Source organism: Solanum stenotomum, chromosome 10 (genome assembly GCF_019186545.1).
Source record: "Solanum stenotomum isolate F172 chromosome 10, ASM1918654v1, whole genome shotgun sequence".
Lineage (NCBI taxonomy): Eukaryota > Viridiplantae > Streptophyta > Magnoliopsida > Solanales > Solanaceae > Solanum > Solanum stenotomum.
This window is the reverse complement of record NC_064291.1, coordinates 46,049,503-46,066,022: the sequence shown is the minus strand read 5'-3', so window position 1 is coordinate 46,066,022 and position 16,520 is coordinate 46,049,503. Positions and strand designations below refer to the sequence as shown.

The 16,520-nt window shown below is 34.8% G+C and overlaps 2 protein-coding genes across 3 annotated transcripts; one reads left to right on the top strand and one right to left on the bottom strand.

Annotated features, from left to right (window-relative positions):
- The first annotated feature begins 1,104 nt into the window (after positions 1 to 1,104).
- Positions 1,105 to 5,196, top strand: LOC125842223 (NAC domain-containing protein 79-like). Its single transcript, XM_049521467.1, has 3 exons — positions 1,105 to 1,475; positions 3,085 to 3,350; positions 4,508 to 5,196. The coding sequence occupies exons 1-3, from the start codon at positions 1,301 to 1,303 to the stop codon at positions 5,096 to 5,098; spliced, it is 1,032 nt and encodes a 343-aa protein (XP_049377424.1). The 5' UTR covers positions 1,105 to 1,300; the 3' UTR covers positions 5,099 to 5,196.
- A 177-nt stretch (positions 5,197 to 5,373) lies between these two features.
- Positions 5,374 to 15,572, bottom strand: LOC125842221 (uncharacterized). 2 transcript variants are annotated; one of them, XR_007443886.1, is made up of 14 exons: positions 15,202 to 15,572; positions 13,772 to 13,899; positions 13,491 to 13,676; positions 11,642 to 11,710; positions 11,504 to 11,560; positions 10,135 to 10,188; positions 10,005 to 10,067; positions 9,836 to 9,898; positions 8,651 to 8,815; positions 8,328 to 8,483; positions 7,271 to 7,351; positions 7,100 to 7,161; positions 6,836 to 6,969; positions 5,374 to 5,736 (listed from the first exon to the last, which is right to left on the bottom strand). XR_007443886.1 is itself a non-coding variant. In XM_049521465.1 (14 exons), the coding sequence occupies exons 1-13, from the start codon at positions 15,371 to 15,373 to the stop codon at positions 6,888 to 6,890; spliced, it is 1,338 nt and encodes a 445-aa protein (XP_049377422.1). In that variant the 5' UTR covers positions 15,374 to 15,572; the 3' UTR covers positions 5,374 to 5,736; positions 6,882 to 6,887. The 2 variants fall into 2 exon arrangements, 1 of the variants encoding a protein (XP_049377422.1); XM_049521465.1 differs by having other exon boundaries at positions 6,882 to 6,969.
- Positions 15,573 to 16,520: the final 948 nt, after the last annotated feature.

Sequence of the window (16,520 nt, the reverse complement as noted above, 5' to 3'; positions counted from 1 at the left end):
TTAGACAAGACATGACGCAACTTTATATTACCAATGACATGACTCTAGATAGGAATGCGTGGAGGTTACGTATTAGGGTAGAAGTTTAGTGGGGGTGGAGTATTGTTGTCGTGATGTGCGTTAATTAGTACTTGTCGTAGAACTAGTCATACCCTTGTAGTTCTTGTCATATGTTGTTTATTGTGTTTCGATTATCACACTATTTTATTGTTGTTATTGTTTCTTTCATGTAGACTTTACCCTGCTTTCCTAGTTTTCTTAATTGGTTGTTTCTTTCGTATAGACCTTACGATGCTTTAATTTCCTAGTTTTCTTACTAACGGCTATGTTTTCTTCTTCTTTTACTTGGATTTGATGCACTTGAGCTGAGGGTCTTTTGGAGACGGTCTCTACCTTCACGAGGTAGTGAAATATGTGTACACTCTATCATCCTCAATCTCTACTTAGTGGGATTGTACTGGATATATTGTTATTATAATTTTTTATTGATTTCTCTCTTCTAAGTTCGGAAGTATCTATATAGGCTAACCCTTCCCTTTTAAAAAAGTTTTAATTTATTTAACCTAATTTTGTATATAGGTAAGGTTTGTATCCCCTCTAATTTTTTGGTACTTCCCTAGAAGGTGCATGATGGCTTATAAAAAATAAATAAAAAGATCATGTGTTTTCTTTATTAATCAACTAATTCTTAATTAAGAGGTCATAAGGGACCAAATCAGGATGTTCTAGTGGTCAATAAATTGGTTGAGACCTATACAGTCTCAGATTCAAAACTAGCGGAGACAAAAAAAAATACTACGTAATTCTTCCCATCTGTCCTAGTCTTGGTGTACTCAAAGGTGGCAAGTACAATTAGTCGAGTTGCGTAAAAATTGACCTCGACACCACGATCATTTAAAAAAAGGTCATGAGGCACCGTGTCCCTTAAGACCCATGGTAGGTAAGAGCTTCTCAAACACATTACGTATCTTCTTTAAATTCAACAACAAGAAAATTATATATTAATTTTCCTCTATAATTCAAGATAAACCCTCAAGCTTATACTTGTAGCAAATGTTTAGCAACAAGTTATCCAAAGATCCATTTATATTCTCTACATTTAAGCAACAAAAAAGTTTCTTTGCAACATATTAATTCCAACAATAAATTAGTTAACTAGCCATAGTCCTAAATCCTAATTAATTTCCATATATTAAAACTCTTTTTTCTTCTCTTGTTTGGGGAAATCCTTTAGGTTTTCAATTAAGTTTCAAGGTTTAGGGTTTTTATTATTATAATTATTCGTCGAAAATCTTGAAATATGGAAGGAGAAGTGAAGGAAGAAATTGATTTACCACCAGGATTTCGATTTCATCCAAGTGATGAAGAACTTATAACATATTATCTTATGAACAAAATTTCTGATTCTAATAATTTTATTGCAAGGGCTATTGGAGATGTTGATTTAAACAAATCTGAGCCATGGGATCTTCCAGGTATACTTAATTAATTTGTTGTAATTAACAATCCTCAAAACTTGTTAATTACTAAAGCATGTATTTACAATAAGCATATTGAAATTAAATAGTAGTAATACATTTTTTTACCCCTTCCTAAGAGGTCAATCCCACCCTTTTTGCTTCTTTGCTGACTCGAACTCACAATCTTCAGAAGAGTGGTTACCATCCGAGCAACTCTTTTTCATCAATGGTAGTAATGCATATGGTTATATAAATCAAGAAAACAAGAGCTAGGGTTTTGAAATGGTTTTTTTGTATATGACATAAGTTTATTCTTGAGGAAATTGAGTAAGCAAACTTGGTTTAATTTTGTTCATACTTTATGCAGGTCATTCATCAACTCTTATGATCATGCTCAACTTTGCTTGTTTTTTTTTTAATCAAAAGAAGGGAAATAGAAGTGGAATAGATGGTATACCTACTCCACTCTTAACTAGAGGTGTCGTATTTCGAGTCTTGAAAATTTTAAAAAAATCCAATAGAAAGTTCTTTCCCTTTAAATGGACCTTAATTACGTAGTACGAACTTGAATTAATCAGGCTAATAAAATTCGAACACCATATGATTAAAACAGAAAATGGAACCCCTTTTTTGTTTTTTTTTTTCCTTAATTCCTACAACACCTTCTTTAATTCTTTGAAAATCATGATATCTATCAAGAGCATATAATTACGTTTTGGAATATCATTTAAGTTATAGTACAATAGTATAAATAATTTACAGTAACTTGTTATTAATTATAACATGTTATCATTTATTTCAGGTTAATTATGTATCAAGCAATATACTTGTTATAAAAAGTAATTTGCAATTATCTTTTTTTATAACGTTAATTACCTTATTATGTCAATAACGCTCTATGCACGCTTCCCTAAATATAAATACATAAAATTAAAGCCTACTCTATGGTGCATCTTTAATTGCTTGCAAGCTTCATCAAATTGTTATAACAAAAAAAATTAAGGAAGTTTTCTTTTTCTTGTTCCTTTTCAAAAACCAAATTCAAAGAAAACACTCTTTCTTGAATTATTATTTTTTTGTCTCAATTTATGTAGCACCATTCAGACTTCGAGAGTCAGTTTTCTAAATTTTGACCGTATTTTCATATATGAAAGTCTTTTAAAAAAAATTGAAATAAAATTTACATAATTTGAAACTATGTAAAAAGTATGAATAGTTACAAAATACTCTACAAAGAAAAGACTCATTTCTTGAACTAATACTTTCTTTGTCCCAATTTATGTGGCATCATTCTGAAAGAGTCAACCTTTTAAATTCTGATTGTAAACTTGAATATAAAATCTTTAAAAAAAATAAAAATTTCTTTTACATATTTCAAAACTATATACAAAGTAATATAAGTCGCAAATTTATGAGGTATATGAAAAAATCGGTGTCAAAGAAAAAACTTTTACTCTCGAGAAACGAAAGATGTCGCACAACTTGTGACGAAGAAAGTAAACTACACATTGTATTTAACTGTTCTCTTAATACACATGATGTTTACTTTGACACTTATTTTAAAACGAAGAAAGTAATTAAGCTGTATAATCAAGTTAACATTTTTGGAAATTAATTATGACAGGGAAGGCAAAAATGGGAGAAAAAGAATGGTATTTTTTCAGCCTAAGAGATAGAAAGTACCCAACAGGAGTGAGAACAAATAGAGCAACAAATAGTGGATATTGGAAAACTACTGGCAAAGACAGAGAGATTTTCAGTAATTCAGAATTAGTTGGTATGAAGAAAACATTGGTATTTTATAAAGGAAGAGCACCAAGAGGTGAAAAAACCAATTGGGTAATGCATGAATATAGAGTCCACTCCAAATCATCCTATAGAACACACAAGGTATGTACTTCCACTTCTCTAACCCCATCAGTCCCGATGAATTCAATAAATATATCAATTTTAGCATTCTCAATTAAAGTAAAACTCTGTGTTCCTTTTTAGTTGTCATTTAGAGAGTCAGTTTGACTCATTTTTAAAACTAAATTATATTTACATCAATTCAATGTATTAAAACAAAATTTTAGACATTTAAAAACTATACGGTAGATACAATAAGATGCAACTTTTTTTCATATCAATATGTAGAGGTGAACCCAGAATTTGAATCAAACTTTGGTCTCATGGGTGATTCTTCTGGCTTGTACGTACCAACAACACAAGGACACTCATATGCTCCTCATGGGTGCACTGTTAATTATATCCTAGTTTCTGTCAATTTCTCAAGATAGATATACAATACATATATACACATGATTTTTTTTGAAGTTGACGGGTGCATGTGCACCCCACTTATAAGTGTGGGTCCGCCTCTATCAATATGATAAAAAATGCATCTTAAAATGTTTGTCAAAATTCGTATTGTTTGACTCTCAAAAAGGAAACTATGACAACTAAAAAGGAACGAATGAACTATTTGAAATTTAAAGCATTATTTCTAAATATAGAAATATATCGTATTTTTTAGGATGAATTAAAGGAAAATACGTCATATAAATTAGTACGGAGGGAACATAAATATTGATAGTGCAAGAGAAATGAGGTAGTTGTAGTCTTGTAGAAAATAGTTTTCTTGTTTGCTCATGTTACATTGCCTTGTGCAAATCCAAATTATTCTTGGAAAGAATTTTATTAATTGTTTCTTCAGAAATTAGTAATATCTCAATTCTCATCCTATTTTTAAATCTATATCTTCCATTTTCTTCCTTTTTCAGTCAAATTTAAGATAAAGTAAGGAAATATATATACACGTACTAAATTGTAAGGACTCCTCAATCACATCAGGAGCTTAGTGTATTGGATTGCGCTACTTAAATAGTTTAAATTTCTCGATCTTAATTGATCATTTGTTAATTTATTCCATACTAGCTAACTCTAACATACTTGCATGTCGACACAACCTATTTAGCATAAGTTTCAAAAGTCGTCTTTTTTTCTTATTAAAGTTTCATGTGAATTCAAATTAACTTGTGTTATATATACTTGGGAATATTTTTCAGCAAGATGAGTGGGTTGTTTGCCGTGTATTCCAAAAGAGTAATGCAGGAGGAAAAAAATACCCTTCTAATAACAATACTTCAAGAATTCATGTGAACCCTTACACTACACTTGATCAAATCAATCCAAACACAATATGCATTTCTTCACAAATGATGATGCCACAAGCTCATGAACATAATGCCATTCAATTAGCCATGGGAAGACCATCATCATCATCATCAAGTGCTTACAACATGATCAACCATCCAGAAATTCAAGAATTCAATAGGGTTTTTCAAGGCGTTTCAACATCGTCATCGTCTAACATGATGAGCTTGAATCCAATTCTTCAATCCCAAATGAACTATAACTTAGGTGGAGGTAATAGTTTTACTATTTCAGGCTTGAATTTGAATCTTGGTGGTGGTGCCACTACTTCTCAGCCAGTGCCACCACCGCCACAAGATATGAGTTCTTCTCACGTGATGATGACAACTCATGATGATCAGGCTGGTTATGGAGAAAATATGAGTAGTGGAAATGCCATGAATAGATTTATGGTTATGGAGAATAGTGCTCATGATTTAGACAACTATTGGGCTAATTATTGATGATCTATGTTGTTCGAATCCTCCAAAAAAACGCATATCAGATCTTATAAATATAGTGCATTTTTGAAGAATTCGAGTAGATGTAATTAGAAGTCAAGTAGTACTCTGTGTAAAATAATTAGTTTGGAGATAGAGATAAATCTATTTATGGGGTAAAGTTTGAATGAATGGCTTTAATTTTGTGGCATTTTCGACCTTCATCCAAAACCAATTCAAAGTTCAAACAAGATAGAAAATTACTAAAGATAAAAAAGGCCAAATGTACCTGTGTACTCTGGTAAATTGTTTATATTTATCCTCCGTTTAAGTTTTCGAATAATTTTTCCTCCATCGTTACACCTATGATCAAATATGACTGAGGAGATCTTAATACAGCTACGTCGATATGTAATACACAACTAAAATACAGTGTCGCAACATAGTAACGTTGACAGCGAGTAGTGGAAAGACCACAAAACACCAACACTATCCAAACCAAAGAAACAGTAATAGTACAAAAGTAAATTTTTCACACCCACTACCCTCACCATTCATGCTTTATGCACATATGGAAAATCTATGCAGAACTTGGAAAACAAAAAGCATCTGCAGATTTGACTGATACTCCAAACGCCCGGTGAAACAATGACATGACCCATCTGCAAATGAGATGAAATAAACCCAGCGTTATACACATAGCAGTAAATACTGTAATTGTGAAAAAACTGCAAAATCTAGTCAAAGACGACGAAAGATAGACCAGTCGATATGAACATATAGGTAGATCTTCCCGTACTATTTTTCTTTGAAACATTAATTCATTCTTTACTCACTATTAAGTATTTGGCTCTACCTATCTAGTTCTCTTATAGCTAATCTTACATATCTTGACTCATGAAACGTAGAAACGCTGAAATGTTGGCTAGCCAGTCACCAACTAATTGACATCACCTTTTTCACCACATACAGGCGCAAAAGTCACTTCACACTACAGTTGAATCAAATATTCAGTATTTACCGACAATAGTTTACTTGTTATTGGGGAAAATCAATGTTCTTCTAATGTCGAATCAGAATCAACCAAGACAGAAATAAAGCATTGGATCGAACTCTTTTTTTTTCTTTGAGATAAGGGCAACTGAGCATTGGGTCAAACTCTTCTTTGGTGTCAAAGGTAATAAGCTAAGTCGTCGACTTCCAGGAAAGAGTAGAAGAATGAGACTGACCGGAAAATTACTGAGGCCTAGATTTACTGCTTTATTCTCAAAAGCATGGGAACTCGAGTCCCTAGAAAAAATCCTATATCAATCATTTGGAGTAAATCTGGGGTGTAACTTGGTACAAGGATAAAGCATGTGGGAAATGTGCTACTTCAGACTTGGCCAAGAATTGTCACGACTAACATTTTCCAAATAAACAACTCTCACTGATCTCATTGATTTTTGTTACAAGCCATCAAGAATTACCCGTGTTCCACCCATGAATAATACACTGAGATGGAGTATTTACTTTAGAAAAAGTCACCTTATAGCAGCACAAAAGAACAACAAGTACAAGCGTGTATGCCAAGGAACTTCAGAACATCTCTTAAGAGGCAATCTAATTAAAAAACATGCCACTACTACCATTTACCTTTAATCTAAAAAGCTAACACTGTGAATCTGATCCAGGTCATACATAAATTCAGCTCAAGATATAAATGCATCCATAAAGTAATTTTACCCAGGTAATAAAGGCGGCAAATTGCTAACATGATACCTGCAAACTGTAAAGCACTTGGTTTCTGATGAAAGCATTGTACTACCTTGCCCTACTTGTCTGTGTGCGCCCTCTTGGACTTACGACGTGAATGGTGTGAATGACCATGTCGAGTAGGTTTCTTCGCCTTTGTACTGTCACAAATAATAAAATACAGACAATTCTGAGCCTTGTAGAATTAAGTAGATCTACAGACGCTTCAATATAGAAGGGTAGATCACTGTGGAAAAAGGCAAATAAAGGAGCAGAGTAAACTGTGCTAACCAGAAAATGCCAGACAAAAGTTTGAACAGAATTATAACGGGCAAAGCCAACACTGCTGAAGCCTACACCACATAAGATCAGCAAAAATTTCTTAGTATGAAATCATCAAATTGAATAAAACGGCAGAGGACAGGATGGCAAGACCATAGAATATGACAATCAGATACGTACAGCAAACCAGACGAACTCCTTTGTTGCAAGAGGTCTTGTAAGCTCATGTTTCTTCAGTGTTTCATCTACTGTACCTTGCAGCTTCAGATGGAATGAAACATTGATTTAGAATATATGGACCAAGACAAGTTAAATACTATAAGCAACATATGCATAGTAGCAAAGGCATTTGCTATTTCATCGATTCTTCCACCAGATCAATTAAATCGTTCAACTCATCCAACCATATAACCTTGTTACCTCTTCCAACAACAATTCAAAAGGTACTCTTCTAACCCTAGAATATCACATAATCGTTCTTCTAAATCATCTTGCTGAGGTCTCTCGAAAACAGCCTCTCCACCTCCACGAGATGGGGGTAAGGTATGTGTGTACACTCTACCCCCCCCCCCCATACACTGGGTATGTTCTTCTTCATCACCACAAGAAGGTAAAGAGAAGATGAATACAACACAACCACCAGAAGAAAAATGACCATTTCCTCCATTCAAAGAATTAACACATAATAAACAATACAGACTAATTTGTCCTAGCTGGACCCTTATCCCTTGCCCCTAATTGCTTAAAGATCTGTTTATCTTTCATTTGACAATACCAAGTGAAGGATCTATCTTTTAATACAGAGCTCAAACAGATGCTCCCTAGTGGCAGAGCTAAATCACAAAAGCATTTGAAAATTGGAAATTGTTGGGAATACACACTGGAAGCTCAAGCACTCTTCATCAACTGATTTGCAACACATTTCGCGAAGTTATTGTGGATAATTTAGTAGCTTCAGCAAAATCATTCTAAAAAGTTAAGCCTCTCGCATAAGAATACAGAAGCGCAAAGAAGACAGACAGAAAATGTAACTTCAGACTCTACAGGATTTATTTTATTCCATTTTATTTTTGGGTCTACGGGGTTGTCGGAACCTGAATACATGAGAAACTGATGCAGCAGTAAAATTACAGGAAATGTTTAGAAAGAGACTATGACTTGCATATCTCAACCACAAGTAAACCTCTGCGAGATCTGAATAATTCAGGGACTATCATATCACTTTATTTTCACACACCTGACTATGGTATACTGTTGCAGACTCCAGGAACTTCCCATAATGATGAACTGCCACATCTGTATATGGCTTTACAGCAATACAAACTTTTTCAACATGAGGTTTTGTAGCAGTGGCAACCTGATCAATGTATGGCTTGCTGAATTTCTTAAGTTCCTGTGAAAAAATTATGCTTTCATCACATCACATACAAATAAAACCGGAAAAATAGATATAAGTTATACATTTGATGCATGTACAACGACAGGAAATTGTATTCCTTAATGTACTTTTGATATATCAGAAAATATTATTCATTTAAATGAACAGATAAGGGATGTTACCTGAACGTGAGGTTCTGCCAGCTCCTGAACCTTGACAATATGTGGAGTTATGGCGCTTTTAGATGTCTCATAAATCTCAAATCCTTTGGTCCTAACCACTTCCATTTGTGGCTTGAGGTTAGTGGTCATTACCACCCATTGTTCCTTCACAGCTGGCATCCATTTCTTCAAAGAGTAGAACAGCAAACACGAGACATTATTAAGATCCTCCATCTTGACAAATACAGCACAAAAACTAGCTTAAGGAGTAAAATGAATGTTTGAAGTAGATAATTGTATCTACATCTATTAAAACTAATAGAGAGTCTTCCCAGATCTGGAAGTCATCTTACTCCCCACTCTTTAGCTTGTCCTACTAACTCTTGATTTTCTTTCCCCCCAGATGTCCGGTGACTGTCATTTAGCAGATAAGAGAACTCATCTCTTGGGAAGAAATAAAGATACTCTTACCATTTTAACATTTTTACCTAGCAAGGTACCATTACTGCTTTGTTAACAGGAAATCTCAAATTGGTTTAGTTTTATTGTTCAAATACTTATTTCCATGAAGAGGTGAGTTAATGTAATAACATACTCGTTAATGTATGCCTAGAGGTGTCAAATGGGTGGGTAGGGCTGGAATTGGGCTAGCTAAATTGGGGTGAGTTAATAAATGGGTTGGGTTAAAATCAGTCCCAATGTGGTATGCCCATTAAAGTTATTAGATGGTCACTCGGCACACAGAGATCAGAATTCACAAGAAGAAACTAAGATTCTCTCACTTCTTTATTAATTCTGCAACAACTGGAGCTCCCAGATAAATATAGTCCTATCTTCATTCATATTTGTTGAACCTTGAAAAGATGTTTAGGCATCAAACTTTCAATTAATCATATACACACATAATGTAGTGACTTCTATTTATATTAAAAGCATAACATAAAATGATGAGAAACAGAGAATGGAAATGTGGGACCACACTGGGATGTTATTGTAGAGAAGGAAGAAGTGGTATACCCTAAAACAAGGAACTACACCATCTTTTTCCAATATATATGACACTCTTTTCCATTTTGGGACATTCCAAAGTATTTGACATCATACCATTTCTGGCTTTCACAACTTCCGAGAACTCATCCAGTAAATTAATTAAATTTAATATGGTAATAAGAGATTCAAACATTAAATGATGCAAAGCTGACTTACTGTTTTGACTGTTTCTATATGTGGCGCAACCCATACCTCAGCTTGGGCCTTTTTCTCAGCTGCCTAAGAAGCAAGTGAAAAAGGGTAAACAGGATAGAATAGTAACTCAAACAAGCATTCGTTCAATAATCAACAGTTAAACAGGATCCAATAGCAACAAGACATGTACCTTCTGTATCATTGTGTCCATAGCAGGTTTTCCGTGCTCCTGCCAATGCTTCTCCAAAAGAGACTGAAATTCACAGCAGAGTCAGCAATCCATTTATGAGAAGGTTAGTTATGATTTTTGCTCAAAATACCTTGTAGTGAGTCATATGAACTTCAAGCCAACGTGGAAGCCATGCCCCATGCACCTGGATTTTAAGCAGAAGGAAAGAGCCAGGTTAACATTTATATAATCAATCATTATCTACAACACAAAGCATAGATAAAGAGCACGTCTTCAAACTTCTCGGTTTTCCAACTCTTTCTTGTTCTTGTAACTAAGACAGTGAATTGCTGCACTTAGAGGCCTACACAGTTTACGACTGATGCAGAATGCGACTTTGATCTTTTTTCCATTTATTGCTAGGCTATGCATGGTGCAGGAAGCATAACCTGGTTCCCCATGAATCAGATTGTCATCCAAAAACGTTCACAACTATATCGCCATACATCACCACAAACCAGAGACAGCTTCCACACATCACAACTCCATAACCCAAGCAAGAGGGAAAACAGAAGGGGAACTATAAACCACCCTTCCCTCCTCATATAGACAATATATGTGAAAACCAATCCAACTTTTTACTCCACATAGGATCTTTATGACTCTAATAATACAATTCTAGACAAGCTCATGATAACCCACAAAATTTGGGGAAAATTGCTAAATTCCAAATTATAAGATATTTAAACTGTTTTTTCATGCTAACCATAAATCAACAGAACCCAAAAAATCTCTACCAGCTATCAATGATAAAGGGCAGACAAGTTGTAGAACTTTAGAGATGCTCTCTAAATAAATATATGCAGGATACCTACTACATTCTTCTTCCCCGAGGCCCATGTACAAGTAGCAAATAGCCAACCGCCAAACAACACAACACCCACACATTTGCAGCCACATTCTTGCAAAACCAAAACAACCCACAATTTCCTTCATGAATATCTTCCTCCACTATCTATGTGCCTTGTGTCATTGTGATTCTTATCATCCTTCCATTGTTCTTCACTTTAGCTAATATCACCCACTTACATGACAATCATCATCCTCTATAATACACAAATGGTTTAGACCAAATCTATCATCACATTTCTTCTGCCTTTTAGCCATCAAAATAAATTACTCCAGCATCAAATCCGCAGGCTAAAGACCAGCATCACCACCACGACACTACCCCCTTACTACCAAAAACTACCCACCATCCAGCTGTCCATAAAATTATTGATATCGCCAGTTCAAGCATATGAGAACTGATACAACTAGCTAACCATAAATCGGCATATCAAACTCTTAACACAATATGATGGAATCCTGATGGCACCACGATATCATGGTAGACAGAAACATTAGTATGAATCACAGCATTACTCAGCTAGATGAAAAATTGAGATGGAACCTCCCATCTTCAATAGTAATCATAATCCTGAATACACTGTTAATATATAGGTAGCTAGAACATCTACCTCCATGAGCTCCTTCATCTTCGATGTGGCTTCAAGCCTTGCTCTAATCATTTCCTCCTGATAAGCAAAATTGGGAGACTTTAGTTATTATTATTCACAACACAAGCTTCAGTAGCTGTTTTTTAATATCAAGAGCACCTCAGCAAGTTTAAGAGCTCGTTCAGTTTTTTTCAGTTTCTCCTTCTGTTTGTCAACGGTCTTTTCGAGCTGCATAAACCAAAAAGAAACAAAATAATTTCATAAGGTTAGCTGAAATATTACACGTAGCTACCAAAACTAAACAGGACCAGCATTAAGAGCTAAAAGATCTTTCTACACATCCACAAGAAGTCCTGGGAATTTAACGTCTGTTCAGTGGCAGAACGAAATCAATTGTGTAACTGAAAACAGGCAACTTATTGTTCATATAATCTTCACAGTATCTACAAGAAAACAGTCATTGCGCCTACTCCTGTATGGGGTTATCATCTAGAGATACGACAGGACAAGGTTTGGTTCCCATCAAACTTTACATATGCGTTGCCACGCACTTGAAACTAGAAGCAAAGAATTGTAACTGCAACCAACTGAGGATACCATTTAAAGGTCAAATGAAGACGAGTACAACAATTTGTAAGCACTTTTTCTTTCAAAAATCCGGTCATTCAATGGGTATTCTATACCACCATTTGATTCTTCTTTTGCCTATGTTCTTCTCTCCATTTGTAGGACCACCTAGCTGAGTTGACTTCTCTGTCAGATTCTATTTGTCAAAATTATAACACTTCCTACCTCCACTGTAATTCCCAGTTCACATGAGGAGGCCAACATTCTACTTGATAGACTCTAAAAAACTTTTGGAATAAATTAATTACAGCATTACAACTGCAGCATCTTCTTTGTGCTCTAAAAATTACTACATGAAGGTGTTTGCTGAGGAAAACATTCCAATCCTATGATATCTCAGGCTTCCTTTATTCTGCATTACCAAAATGTTGACTCCTTAATTTCCTAGAGTTTAACAAATCGTCTACATTCCTTGCTTAAAGATTTAGATTCTATCAAACTTCAAGAATATTTTTCATGAAAGTCAGAGTTCTGCAGCCACTTCCACCTTTCTATGTTTCAGCCAACTTTTTAAATCATTTGTCCATAATTCTTATGAGATCTGCTAGCGGACTAAATTGATTTTAAAAAATCCAGCAGGGACAGCATTTGGAAGTTGTTCCATTTTTTTTTTTTGATGACAAGGGAAACCCGCAGGCGCTACCCTTTGGGTGCGCACAGGGTAAAACCCCCGCTCCTATGCAATAGCTCGCAAACCACATAGGAGAGGTAACCCGCACTAGGCAAGCCTGGTGCGACGAGCTCGACCCAGAAGGCAAACCCCTTGCTTTCGCTGACAAGGGGTTTAGAACTTGAGACCTCCAACATGGAAGTCCTAAGCTCAAACCACTGGGCCACCCCGAAGGGTAGGAAGTTGTTCCATTTTAGTACTTTACGGTTTGTTGCAGCGGTTGAACAAGTTGGATAGCTGCCATAATAACTCTAGCATGATGTGCAGGACAATCTCTGTAAACAAGAAACAGAATAGCATATCCCAACTGCCTTTTTAAAACTTCTGTTCAGTTACTTGGCTCCAGACTCTCAATTACGAGGACAAGCAAAAGAACGTGATCGCCAAATCCTCCTGATCAGAAAAATGTAATCCTCAGATCTTAAAAGTTCAAAGAGAAGGAAGAATGCAGCTCATCTGTGATGAGAGTTCCTCCTCCTTCTTTTTCCCTTCATTGTTTTAATACGTAAAAGATATCCTATCTAAAAATGCAATACATGAATTTCATTTATGCTTTGTTGTTAAATCTGTTGTGGTGCAATTCCGTCTGCTAGAATAACTACTGTAGCAATTAATTAAGACATCGATAACACAACTACAAAGAAAAGAGAAAAGAAAGCAAATGAGTTACTTATTATTTTATAAAAAAGGTAAAGCATATCAAACACTTACCTTGTCAACCTTCAAATTTAACTCCGATACTCTTTTCTCTGTTTCACCTATATGCGCTTCGAAGTCTCTTTTCTCCTTATTCTTCATTTCAACTTCCTCTTTTAATATCTCAACCTGCTTTTCAAGCTGATCAGCTAGTGCACGAGCCTTTCCAACTTGCTCCTCGGAATTTAGTGTTCCCTTTTTCTATACAAAACAATACGACTTACATCAACACTACTAAGGCATTTTATGAAACTAAAATAGCATACAAAGCCAACTTGCTAATTTGAGGGACTCACCTGTAGAGAGGCCAATTCAGTTGACAATGACTTAATCTTCTCTGACATTTCTTTTATAATGTTTTCTTTGTCTGCAATCGCCTCATCCTTTCCTTTCAGTGCTCGCGCAGTCTCCTCAAAGTTTGATTCTGAGAAAAATAGAACCCATTAGAAGGAAAGAGAGATGGCTAATAATTAGTATTTGGTAGCCCAAATTGAAACAAAACAAAACTACATCTAAGCACCAATCCAACACTCACTGTTGCAGAATTACCTCACAACACAAGGAAAAAACAATATGGAATTTAAAAACATCATTAGCCAATGACAATAACAAAGTACAAAGTATGATAACTGCAGAATAGGCACTCTCCCAAATTTATAACCTTGTCTCAATTTTTTATAAGGATGTGAAAGTTATTCTTGGTTGCGACTCACTATTCCAAATTAGTTGTGCTGCTTTGCATATAATCTCTGATTTGTACAGTTTCCAAAAGAGAAGTGTAATTGCAGATTATCTCTAAATTTGTGCAGTTTCCAAAACTGTATCTCCTTATCTGTGGAATATTTTTTCAACAGCACACCAACAAGACATCTTTTTCATAAACCCGAGAACATACATGGAGCCATAACATTCTGCTTCAAATGTTCAAAGCTATCAAATCACTGTGTTCATCTTCAGATTGACGCACTTCTACTGAGACTGAACAGAGTATACATCTTGGAGTTGGAAAAACTACCAAATTGGAATCTACAGCTTCCTATAGCAAAATCTAAGCCCCATGTTTCTTTAGCAACTTCACTTGAAAATAATGTTACTTCATTTGAAACTTGAAGTTTGTTTCACAAGTTCTCAAAAGAATTTGAATTCAACTTGAAATATTGAAGCTCATTTCACAAGTTCTTTACTGCTCAAAGTAATTCATTGTGAACATTCATTTCTGCTCTTCGTTTTGAACATTATACACAATACAACGAAAAATCCTGTAATAATATGCTAGCCTTACAAAAAAATCCCTTCTTTCTTCATAATTTCCAGCTCAATCAATAACAGATTTTCAGAAAAATCACACCTTTAAGTGAGTCAACCTATCAAATTGACTCCAAACAACTCATTTGGAGTAAACAACTACACTTCTCAGTACTGAAATTCAGAAAAACTGCACTTCCCCAAGAGTCAAAACAATCATACTCAGTTACTCACAGTACCAACTAAAAAAAAGTAAGCAATTCACGAGTCCTAATTAACCTAAAATAACAAATTTCCAAAAAAAATTACATCTTTAAGTAAGTCTCTAATCAACTTAACCTCCAAACAATTCCTTTTAGTAAACATCTACACTTCTCAGTACTACAAATCAACAAAAAACTACACTTCCCAAAGAATCAAAACATGCATACTCACAGTACCAATTAAGCAAAAAGGGAGCAATTCTCAAGTCCCAACTAACCTAAAGATTGGATCTTGGACTTAAGATGTTCCAATTCTTGAGAAGTGGGAACATCCGAACTAACCACTTCAACTTCATCATCCAACGACGACCCAGAATCTGCTTTGACTTTAGGAGCAACTACAGCAAGAAAAACAAAGGATATGAACAAGAACTTCCACCAAGATGCCATGTCTGAACCCAAAGCCAGAGAAAAAACTAAGGCTCTGGTGATATATGATGATAATGGGGTTTTTTTCTTGGATTTTTCTACTGCAACAACAACAACTATATAGTCAATACGTGTTTTGGGTATTTTATTTTTTTTGTTTTGTTTTCGGATTTTCCAAGAAATATGTCTTGGATGGCGTAAAAATGCAAAATTTATCAAAGGGGTTCTTTGGTTTTGGTGTAGAGTATTAATGGTGGGGGTGGGTGGGGGTATGACGCGGCGGTATGTGGGTAGTTGGTTGGCGCTGTCTTGTTAAATGTTAAACGTGGCTGGTTATGGTGGAATCTAAGCACCCCTTGAATCTACTCGAGGTTCGATATTTGTTTTGGGTCTGATTAATTTAAATTTGTATGTTTTGAAGGTAAAATATGAGAAAAAGGATAAATATATCTTCAAACTATCGTAAATGATATGTAGATATCATCTGTCATACTTTTGGAACATTGGTACTCCTACCATTTAAAAACTAGAGCATATATATCATTTATACTAGCAGATATATACGTGTCATAATTTTATCCATCGATCCGACATTTATTAAATATCGGATCGACGGATAAGATTGTGTCACGTGTCCCTATTTAGTCCTCTGTTAGAGTGAAGGACATATATGCTCTAGTTTTTGGACGGTAAAGGCATCAATGTCTTAAAAGTATAACGGAGGGTATCTGCATACTATTTACGATAGTTAGGGTTATATTTATCCTTTTATTGGAAACACCTTTAAACTCATCGTGAATATAACCCCGATCTTGCAATATGAGTAATTTAGTATATCCCTAAATTCTCGTCAAGTTCAAGGTATTTTCGACACTTATCTAGACTTCTTATTAAGAGTTTCATGCTCCTATAAGAGTTTGAGACTACTTGTTATATGTCATGTAATAAATCGGGAGTATATCTAAATTTAATTAATTAAATAAATGAGTGTTTTTAAGGCTATCAATAGCTCGAGGACGAAATTAATACTAATTTACACCAAATTTAAAAATGTTTTCTGTTCTCTAAGATGTTCTTTATCTAAAGCAAGAGTTAAAATTTCTAATTAATTATAGAAGAGTACTTACTACTCTAGCATATGTTTTATGGTTATTTTAGGTACATTTAT